The 11686-nt window shown below is 41.6% G+C and overlaps 1 protein-coding gene across 1 annotated transcript; it reads left to right on the top strand.

Annotated features, from left to right (window-relative positions):
• Positions 1 to 6455: 6455 nt before the first annotated feature.
• Positions 6456 to 10149, top strand: LOC117374326 (cytochrome P450 2K1-like). The gene is made up of 9 exons (XM_033970410.2): positions 6456 to 6695; positions 6768 to 6930; positions 7023 to 7172; positions 7247 to 7407; positions 7646 to 7825; positions 7911 to 8052; positions 9360 to 9544; positions 9615 to 9756; positions 9828 to 10149. The coding sequence occupies exons 1-9, from the start codon at positions 6501 to 6503 to the stop codon at positions 10013 to 10015; spliced, it is 1506 nt and encodes a 501-aa protein (XP_033826301.1). The 5' UTR covers positions 6456 to 6500; the 3' UTR covers positions 10016 to 10149.
• Positions 10150 to 11686: the final 1537 nt, after the last annotated feature.

Raw genomic sequence — 11686 nt, 5'->3', positions numbered from 1 at the left:
GTAGCTGTGGGCAGCCAGAGACGGTTAAACATGTGCTTTTATTTTCCCAGGTTCATGCAAGAGAAAGAAGAAGCCTGTTGATTAAACTGACAGAGTTAGAACTAAAAACATTTTCAATAGCTACAATTTTTTCTGAATCGAAAATTTCGTACTTAATCGATAAGGCAATAATACGTTTCCTGCTCTCCAGCGGGCTCTACCATAAAATTTAATTACAACTAGTGTGAACTGATCCAACCTGGAGGTGGGAGCATTACGCTCTGGTTGCGTACAGCCTGCCGGAAATAATTAGAAGAAGAAGCACGGGGACAGGGGAAAGGAAGGACGTGCGGGAGAACGAGATACAAACCCGGAGTGACGCAGCGTGGCGGCTGGAGGAGGCGAGGGACCAGATGACAGACTGATTCTACTAGGGGCGGACACTATTACGGCTCTCAACAGCCGTCCAGCTCGGTGAGTCGGCCACAAGTTTGGGTGGGTCTCGTAACGTGCCAACCGTACGCCCCACTGGTAGTTGTCCTGTCCCCCCTTAGGAGCAGCCCGGCGCAACCCGGAGCGACTCAGCGATGCGGCTGGAGGAGGCGCGGAACCGAAGGACAGATTGGATCTACTACGGCGCGTATAACTACTATTGGACGGCGATAAAGCCGTCCAATAGTAGTTATACACGCCGTAGCGCAGGTCAGCACAGTGGTGTAACCTGGAGGAGCCGGGAGTAAGAAGGGGATCGCACCGCCATCATGAACGCCTGGGTTACAGATATTGGACTTTTCCTCCGTGGACATTTTTAGGATTTAGGATTTTTAATGAATTAATTGGTAAATTCCTTGGTAAAATAAGTATTTGGTCACCTACAAACAATATTTTTGGCTCTTACAGACCTGTAACTTTTTCTTTAACAGGCTCCTCTGTCCTCCACTTGTTACCTGTATTAATGGCACCTGTTTGACTGTTATTATACTGATAATGAGTTCAGACTCCAAACTCCACTATGGCCAAAACCAAAGAGCTGTCAAAGGACACCACAAACAAAATTATAAACCTGCACCAGGCTGGGAAGAATCTGCAATAGTTCAGCAGTTTGGTGTGAAGGAATCAACTGTGGGAGCAATTATTAGAAAATGGAAGACATACAAGACCACAGATAATCTCCCTCGATCTGGGGCTCCACGCAAGATCTCACCCTGTGGGGTCAAAATGATTACAAGAACAGGGGGCAAAAATCCCAGAACCACACTGGGCGACCTAGTGGATGACCTGCAGAGAGCTGGGACCAAAGTAACAAAAACTATTATCAATAACACACTACGCCACCAGGGACCCAAATCCTACAGTACCAGACGTGTCCCCCTGTTTAAGCCAGTACATGTCCAGGCCCATCTGAAGTTTGCTAGAGAGCATTTGGATGATCCAGAAGAGGATTAGGAGAATGTCATATGGTCAGATGAAACCAAAACAGATTTTTTGGTGAAAACTCAACTTGTCGTGTTTGGAGGTGAAAGAGGCTGAGTTGCATCCAAAGAACACCATAGCTACTGTGAATCATGGGGATGGAAACATCATGCTTTGGGGCTGTTTTTCTGTGTATACATGACAGGGGTGGTATTTAATAAGTTTTCCTCTTCCCACTCCTTTTTGAGCTTATATAAGGATTAATTTGGAAAAAAAAAGGAAAAAAGAGGAAAGTAGAAAGATTTTAGCTTCAGATTTTTAGCTTCATTTTGTTTTGTTTGATGTCAGAGCCAGGCCCTCAGCTACACCTCTGGACTAAATGTACAACAAATAACTTACATTAGCTCACTTAAATAGAATTTTTCTCCTACCTACCATCATTGAGGTAAAGGCAGAAGACAACCCAGCAGGTGGAAGTGAGCAAATCAAAGGAAGACCAAAGCCCACTCAGAAACCTTTATAGTTTTTCTCCACTGCCACCTGCTGGTTGCTCCACAAGGACAACCCTACTACATTTGGTAATAAATGTACAGTGTTTATGGAAGACAACCCTCTGAGCCATTTGGCAAGAGCAAAACTAGGCATTGCAGAGCAGAGATGGGCCTCTGAGGTAGCCTCATTTGGTTTGATCATTAAGTACTGTCTTGGTTCTCAAAATGTAAAGGCAGATGCGTTGTCCTGTCTCCACTTACCATCTGAGGAGTGAACTTTGTAGTGTACAGGCAGAAGTGAGTGTGCTCCCTAGCTTAGATTTGTGGGCCCCTCTCTACGTTGCAGTCCCAAGATGGCAGCTTTCTAAAATATTGGGTGGAGTGCAGAATGCCAAATGCCAAAGAAAGATAGGTGGGCAGTAAGGGCACCAGAGAACTGGTTCATCAGTAGAATGCACTCTACAGCTGGTCTGCTCCAGGTACTACTGGCCAAACATGTACAGTGATGTAGAGAGATGGTGTAAAAACTGTGAGAAGTGTGTGCTGTCCAAAGCCCAAAGTAAAGACCTATCAGCGGGCAAGTTCTGTTGCAGAGGTCTTGATGAAGAAACTGATTTCAGCTATTCAGTCCTACCAGTCTCATCCACTCAAAACAGGGGAGATCTGATCAGTAGCTCTAAAATGTATAACATCAAGAAAAGCTGCACTACCCTTTACACCCACAGGGTAACAGTCAGTGTGAGCGGTGTAATTGCATTTCAGAATTCAGGATTTTTGGGATCCTACCCCTTAGCAGGCAGTTCACCCCTACCCCAAAGAGGTGTCGTGTACTCTGTAGCCCCTGTTGGTCAGGAGGGCCCTCTGCATAAGTTGTAAAGGACTGAGCTGAGGAGTGGAGAGGACAGTACATCTAATGGTCCCTGTGCAGATATTATTTCCAGAGAGACACTGTGGGGAAGCCGGCCCGTAGCGGTCGAAGTAGGAGGCAGACTCAGAAAAATCCCAATTGACAAGATTTATTTGCAGGCTCGAGGTACTCCAGACAAAAAACTAATATTAGTGATGTTATGAGACGTGCCGAGGCTTCGAAGCGTGTGTCGAGTAATGAAGGGGATGTTTCTGCAAAGCGCGTATCGAGGCTTGCTTCATTTGGGGGAGGAGCTGAAAATGATGACGTCCGAAGCCTCGTTGCCCGGCAGTACCACGTGATTGCTTCGGGAAGTGGTTCGGATTTTGCCGCGAGCTTTTACTGCTATATACACCTCGCAGGCTCCATTCAAAATGGGGGTGTTTGTTGGAGAGTTGCGTAGTTGAGAGTTTGGATAGAGTTTGGAGATTTTGGATAGTGTTTATATAGTTTGGAGATAGTTTGGAGAGTTTAGGGAGAGAGATTTAGGACCCAAATTTATACAAACTGGAAATTGCATTTTTGTGCACACCGGCATCCTCTGTGCCTTGTGAAAGGCACAGAGGATGAGGAGAGGTTGTTTTTTAAAAAAAAGAACAAAGAAATCATTTAAAACCAAAAACTGTTGAGAAACTCTTGTTTTTGAATAAAAATGAATACAATTTCTCCTGTCCAGTACATCATTGTCCAAGTTACACAAGCATTATCTGTGCCCCCTTTCCCTAGTTCCACAAGCACTTTCACTGTCCTCTGTCTGATTACGCCCCTTGCCATTTTCAGAAAAACAGCTTTACCTGCCATATTTGGGAAAATGTGTACACATAGAACACATAAAAAATCTATTATACACATATGCGATAATATATGGACACAAATGATTTGGTCATACATTCTTTGTCATTCATAGTGATTCCCAACATACATAACAGACAAAAACATTCATTGCATCACACATTATGTGGTTCAGATAAAGCTGCCTGTGATTACACACTTGGCCAGTTGGTGGGTTCATAAGCACATGAAGCTTCGAGAAATTAACCCTTTCTCGAACCAGTTGGCTCAAGTGGTTCAGTGCTTCATAAGGCTTCATCTCACCATCACTAAATACATATTTACACCCCGACATAGGGCACACCTCCTCTTTGTTTGAACCGTGTGGAGATTCAGGTAAGTGGATTGTGGTATCGAACTGAATTGACAAAATTGAATTAAACTCCATCCAACCATTTTCTTCTGCTTATCTGGGGCCGGGTCACGGGGGCAGCAGTCTAAGCAGGGACTCCCAGACTTCCCTCACCCCGGACACGTCCTCCAGCTCCTCCGGTGGGACCCCAAGGCGTTCCCAGGTCAGCTGAGAGACATAGTCCCTCCAGCATGTCCTGAGTCTTCCCCGGGGCCTCCTCCTGGTGGGACATGCCCAGAGCACCTCGGCGTCCAGGAGGCATCCTGAGCAGATGCCCGAGCCACCTCAACTGGTTCCTCTCGACGTGTAGGAGCAGCGGCTCTACTCCGAGCTCCTCCCGTGTGACCGAGCTCCTCACCCTATCCCTAAGGGTGCACCCGGCCACTCTGCGGAGGAAACCCATTTCAGCCGCTTGTATCCGCGATCTTGTCCTTTCGGTCATTACCCAGAGCTCATGACCATAGGTGAGGGTAGGAACGTAGATTGACCGGTAAATCGAGAGCTTCGCCTTCCAGCTCAGCTCCTTCTTTACCACAACGGACCGATACAGCGACCGCATCACTGCAGACGCTGCACCGATCCACCTGTCAATCTCACTCTCCATCCTTCCCTCACTTGTGAACAAGACCCCGAGATACTTGAACTCCTCCACTTGAGGCAGAGACTCACCACCCACCCGGAGAGAGCAAACCACCTTTTTCCGGTCGAGAACCATGGCCTCGGATTTGGAGAAGCTGATTCTCATCCCAGCCGCTTCACACTCGGCTGCAAACCGCCCCAGTGCCTGCTGCAGGTCCTGGCTCAATGAAGCCATCAGGACAACATCATCTGCAAACAGCAGAGATGAAATCCTGTGGTTCCCAAACCAGACCCCCTCCGGCCCCTGGTTGCGCCTAGAAATTCTGTCCATAAATATAATGAACAGAACCGGTGACAAAGGGCAGCCCTGGCGGAGTCCAACATGCACTGGGAACAGGTCTGACTTACTGCCGGTAATGCGAACACAGCTCCTGCTCCGGTCATACAGGGAATTAAACTCCATTTAACCAAATAAAATATTTTTTTAAATGAACAAGTGTGTGGTGATTAAACTAACTGAAAAACTAAACAAAACAAACCCGGGATAGTTCTATTTAGTTTTGTATTGGAAAATTATTGAAAATGAACCTGTGAAAGTGTGAACAAACAAAATGATAATATTAGAAAGGGACAAAGGCCCATTTTGACAGAACCAGGCAGTACATAGATTGTGGATTGTTTTATTTTTTACCATTTCTACAGCCACAGAGTTGGAATTGTTTTCTGTTTTCAGTGTTGGCCACAACAATTGAACTGATTTCCTAATTCTCTTTCTCAAACTGGTTTGTCCAGTTGTCCTTCTTTCAGACTTTCTGTTTCATTACAAAAAGACAAAGTATGTATTTTTCCAACTGAAAAAGCACACTATGTTAAAGAGTTGAATTTCTTACCTACAACACAAACAATACTGACACTATATTTCAGAGGTGGGGTCTTGCAAGTCGTCACTTGGACTGGTCATTATTTTGAAGTCTTGACACTTGAGTCACTTACCTGTAGCCCCTCTCACTAAGTAATGTGTGACCCCCACTCTGAGAGGGTTATAAAACAGTCACCTTGTTCGACTTTGTCTAAAGTTTCGAAATGTGTAAAGCCATGCAGACCAGAAGAACAGACACACAGACACACACAGACACAGACACACACACAGACACACACAGACACTATAAATGCACATCTCAGGACTCTCTTCCTATCCTTTCCTGAGAGTCTGTTACTTTGTTGTTCACTTGACCAGTGTGGACCTCATTAAACCCTTCTGACTTTGTTTCAGACTCTTGGTTACTGTATAGTCAAATGTTTTGCAATAAAATTGGCAGCTGTCACAATAAATTGCAATGGAGATTGTAGTCCATTCTTTTGTTGCAGCAACATTTCAGTGCTGTCTACATGACGAAATAACAAAATGTTATTAAACACTTTCAAATTGTAATTATTTTAATTATTTCAGTAATGATTTGCACTAATGAAAAGAGTAGCATGTCTACAATTATGTTAGAAATGTGGTACAGTTTAGTGTAAAAAGCATTTCAATTTAAAAAAAACAAGTTGTATTTGATACTTTGGTTCCAAGACTTGAAATTTAAGGACTTGGACATGTGTGTTTTGGACTTGCGACTTGACTCAGACTACAAGTCAAAGACTTGAGAATTACTTGAGAGTTGCAAAACAGGGACTTGGTCCCACCTCTGCTACATTTTATGTAGGCTAGGGGTTAGTGGAGTACCTTTGTCCTGGTTGTCATTTTTACTGCAACATAATGACATGACATTTCAGCTTGCATGTTTGTACCTGTAGGGACGTGATTCAGTTCAGCAGACTGTCTTTGTTGTGTTCTAGTGGGTGTGGACTTTACGTGGACACTCTGGATTTGTTTTCACAATGCAGCCTTAACTATATCACCCGCAGCAGCAGCAGCAGCAGCAGCAGCACAAAAGCCTCTATCCTAATGGATTATTCTTTAGGCCTCTTCAGTCCCACTTCCTTGTTGGGGACTATAGCTCTCATCTTACTTCTGTACATAATAATCAACAGTCTCACAGCTGAGGAATTGAGAAAAGAGCCACCAGGACCAAGGCCTTGGCCACTGCTTGGCAACCTGATGCAGCTTGATCTAAAGAGACTCTTTGTTACCCTTCATGAGGTAAATTTAACATTTATGTTGTAGATAATGTCTTACTCTCTTCATTCAGAATGAAATATTATGTCTCCTTAGATGTCAAGGAAATATGGAAATATCTTCACAGTCTACTTGGGACCAAACAAAGTGGTTGTACTGGCTGGATTTAAAACGGTCAAAGAGGCTCTGGTTGGATTTGCTGAAGAGTTTGGTGACAGAGCGACTCCTAAAATCTTACAGGATATAACTCAGGGTCATGGTAGGACTTACACAAATTTGTCTAAGTACATAAGCATTTTGTATCTTATTAAATTAAACCTCTTCAAATAAATTGAAACATGTTATTTTCAGGGATTATTTTTGTCAACGGGGAAACATGGAAGGAGATGAGAAGATTTGCACTCACTACTCTGAGAGACTTTGGGATGGGCAAAAGACTGGCAGAGGATAAAATTGTTGAGGAATGCCACTACCTGATTCAGGAGTTTGAAAAGCATAAAGGTATTGAGATGCTCTCTACTCCCACAGACCATGCATGATGAACACATGCTGTAAGTGTCATTATGATCTTGCAGGAAAGCCATTTGATACAACACGTCTAGTGAACTATGCCACATCAAATATAATCTCATCAATCGTTTATGGAAGCAGGTTTGAATATGACGATCCAAGGTTCAAAAACATGGTGGCAAGAGCCAATGAAAACATTCAGCTCTCAGGTTCTGCATCAATCCAGGTAATTTTATTCTCAACTATTTAATTAGACATAGCATTGGAACTTGCCTTGGTTAACCCACACCTTTATTCCTATGTTGAGTCTACTACCACTAATGTCAGTTAGTCACTCTGTTCACCTCTAAACATTTAGTGATGTGCTAAGTACTGATGTACCAACCAGTGCTTCTGATTAATAAGTAACAAGCCTAAACTATTTATGATTTAAAAAAAAATTTTTTTACTTTTTTGCATTGCAGTTGTATAACATGTTTCCCAGGCTGTTCTATTGGATAAACAACCGGAAGAAGATTTGGAGAAATGCCAGTGAAAACGTCAATGATATTCAAAACTTGATCACTGGTTTGAAAGAGACATTAAACCCTGAGCGGTGCCGTGGCTTTGTTGATCGCTTTCTGGTGCAAAAGAGAAAGGAAGAGGTTGTACCACCATTTCTGGAAAAAATTGCATTGTTGACTTATTTTGATTTAAAAACAAACACTTTCTGTTCCAACATTCCATTAGGATAAACAGAATTTGAAGACTCAGTACCATGAGAAGAGTCTGATATTCTCTGTTAGCAGCCTGTTTGCAGCTGGCACAGACACCACTGCAGCTACAATCAGATGGGGGTTACTGTTTATGGCCAAATATCCAGACATCCAAAGTAAGAACCAGGGGGCTCTTTGAGTTTGAGTTTTTGCTTTTTACTTCCTGCTTGTCTCTGGAGATGTTATTCCTTTGCCATCAACATGATATTAAGCTTATATATTTTCTTATACTCCTGCACTCGCAGAATGCCACTTTTCCAAGATATTTTTGAGCAATAAAATGTGTAGTAGAATACATAATAGAGATGTTTAATGCTATATTGTGGGATATTCTAGACCAGGGGTCAGTAACCCGCGGCTCCGGAGCCACATACGGCTCTTTCATCCTTTATACTGCGGCTCTGCGTGGCTTGGGAAAATAAATTTTAAGTATTTAATTGAAGTGTATTTTATTTGTGCTGGTTCTTTTTTTATTGTAGTTTAAATTGGAAGATTATTATGATCTTGAAATATTAAAATAAAATTATATTCTTATTTTTCGTTGATCAAAATAAGCGTTACACTCGCGGAACAATGTTGAAAACTAACACCGTTCACGCCTCACAGACACAGACACTCTCAGTCCTGCATAAAGACAGCCCTGATTTTCAGACGCTGTGCAGAGGTTCAGGAGCAGGAGGATCTTCTCTGATGTAACTTCGTCCCTAATGACACACTAATAAACTCATTCGTAGATACATCATGAAAATCCTGAGAGGAAATTGCCACAGAAATCTATTTGATGTAGTGTTGTGAATTAGGCAATGAAACCTGACACTTTATTCTTATTGCACAAATTTTATTATTTAAATGACTTTTTATTCTTATTCTTAAATTCTATCCCGTGGTTGTGGCATCTTGTAACTAAGAGAATTTCCCTTCGGGGATCAATAAAAGTGATTCTGATTCTGATTCTGATTCTGATTCAAAACTGCTTTGGCACATGGAGACTAAGCACCGGGGATTAAAAGATAAGATTTAGAGTTTTTGAAAGAAACAAACGTGAACAAGAAGGAAAGAAGAAACAAGTGCAGGGCTCACACTGATGCGGCGGTATACTGTGGTGAGTTGTATTTTTTATGCACTTAACTTATTTTTGCCATATTTATCTGCCACGCGTAGAAGGCTTGTCCGTGAAAATAAAACTACATTATTCCGTTACATTATTATTATACACAGTGTTATCTTCATTTTAGATGTCAAAAGGTATTTGCATCTCCCAGTGTTTTATTTTCCGTGGAAACTGGGTCCAAATGGCTCTTTGCGTGTTAAAGGTTGCCGACCCCTGTTCTAGACAAAGGCAAACATTCATGGACATGGAGGAGGTAGAACCTCCACCAGAAATGTTACATAGTTCACTTTTACACCATAACTGTGTCTACAGGTCAGGTCCAACGGGAGCTCGACAGAGAAGTAGGAAGTCGCCAAATCTGTGTTGAAGATCGGAAAAACCTGCCCTACACTGATGCAGTCATACATGAGACACAGAGAGTTGCCAACATTATACCTTTGTCTATTCCTCACAAAACCAGCAGAGATGTTACCTTTCAGGGCTACTTCATCAAAAAGGTGTGGTATTTGTTATTGTGATGACCAAAAACACCAAAATGTTCATACTTTACAAAATGATTGTCCCCAGGATACAGTAGTAATTCCTCTCCTTACTTCTGTGCTATATGATGAGAATGAATGGGAAAGCCCACACGCTTTCAACCCATCTCATTTCCTGGACAAAGATGGTAAATTCATCAAGAGAGAGGCTTTTCTGCCCTTTTCTGCTGGTAAAGAACAAATACATTGTATTTGGTGAGAAATTTCAATTATAATATAATGAACTGGAATGGTTTTGTAGGTCGTAGGATGTGTCTGGGAGAGGGACTGGCCAAGATGGAGTTGTTTCTCATCTTCAGTAACCTCCTCCAGCACTTTCGCTTCAGTCCTGCACCTGGAGTTCGAGAGGAGGATTTACGGTTGACCCCATATGTGGGTTTCACTCTCACCCCATCACCCCACGAGCTGTGTGCAACTATCCGCTCATAACAACACAGCACTATGAACAAATGACTACAATGTGGCTATAACTTCTATTCTTGATTTAGGAATCACCCAAGTTTGATCTTTCACCTGTAATTTCAATTTTGAACATTTTAATGAAATGCTGGTCTTAGTGAGCTCTGAAGAAACCATTTCACATACTATTCAATAAATAGTAAAATATAAATTGATTGCATAACTGTATCCATTCCTAGTTTGCAATCAGAAATATGTAAATAAATATTATAATAGCAATGTCACTGTTATTGCCTTATTGTGTGGCATATAAAAGGAGTACAAAACTTTTTTGGTTTAATACAATGAGTCAGAGACAGTGGGTGCAGGTGGTTCGGGTCTGAACGATCCTCTGCTTTATTGTGGCAAGTCGGCACAATAAACATCTCCTGAAGCTGTGGAGCCAACTAATACAAACATTTTTTAAGCATTCAAGCACATTTGAATCAAATGGAAGTCAGCCCACAATAAAAACTAAATATTTTGCTGTTTTAGTTATTGCTGCAGACAACACTATTATCTGATCGTTCATGAGGTGCGCTCCTATTGTCAAGACGACAGTAGAGACAGCGCCAGGGAAAGTCTGATAGTTTGGATTTAAGGGAGGTAGTGTAAATGTCTAAAATACAAGCTCTAATCCTGGAAGTGCACTTAACGTGCCTTAACTTAAAGGTTAAATATTAAGCTAAAATCCTTTCAAGCTTGACATTCTATTTATTCTGTAGATTTGTAAATATTGGGTATTTGTTTGTCTTTTTATTTTTCCATTGAATATATGACACCAGCCACTCAAACTTAAATATTACACTTAATTATTACACTGCTCTCCAAAATCTAAATACCAATTCATTCCTTTCTTAGTTGCATGCGCCACATGCATGCTACAACCAAAATAATAGAACACTTTGTGAGTTCTAAGTCCGGACCTCGGTGGATTTCAGCCCTTAATGATCAGCCTAAATAACAGATGATTCACTTGGCCTTCATTATTCACATGTTTGAATGACTGTTGACTATGGAAGCCCGTTTCCGTCATGGAAAAAAAAAAAATAAATAAAATCTCCACAGGAAGTTGAAATTTTGAGTTTTAATCTCATAATTAGGAGATTAAAACTTGTAATCAGGATTTTTAAAACTCCTAATTATGAGTTTAAAACTCATAATTGTAAGAATGTAACATTTACAAAATGTGAACCTTATCAATTTTGATTGAATTAATTTGATATTTTAATAATTTCCTCAATAAACCAGCAGGGGTTGTGACCAAACTGGCACTTCACTCAGACCATAATTAGGAGATTAAAAACTCATAATTAGGACTTTAAAACTCATAATTAGGAGTTATAATCTCCTAATTACGAGTTTAAAACTTAAAATTTTGACTTCCTGTGGGACTTTTATTTATTTTTATTTTTTTTCCATGGGGGAAATGGGCTTCCATAGTTGACACATAAACACTAGAAGCATTGATTTATTTTTTTTTATCTGAGTGCTATCACGTTTGAGCTGATCATGTGACAGGGCGCAGACCGTTCGTCTGCAGTGTGTTCTATATGCACTCCAGGTGGTGTGAGCAGGACACTTGGCTCTGCCTTGGAAGAGCTCACTCCAGTGGAATGTTACAGAGTGGTCTATGGAGGAAGGATCCTCTAACCATAAAAG

This window comes from Periophthalmus magnuspinnatus, chromosome 8, assembly GCF_009829125.3.
Source record: "Periophthalmus magnuspinnatus isolate fPerMag1 chromosome 8, fPerMag1.2.pri, whole genome shotgun sequence".
Taxonomy (NCBI): Eukaryota; Metazoa; Chordata; class Actinopteri; order Gobiiformes; family Gobiidae; genus Periophthalmus; species Periophthalmus magnuspinnatus.
The sequence above is the reverse complement of the archived record's forward strand: the minus strand, read 5'-3'. Positions and strand labels throughout refer to the sequence as shown.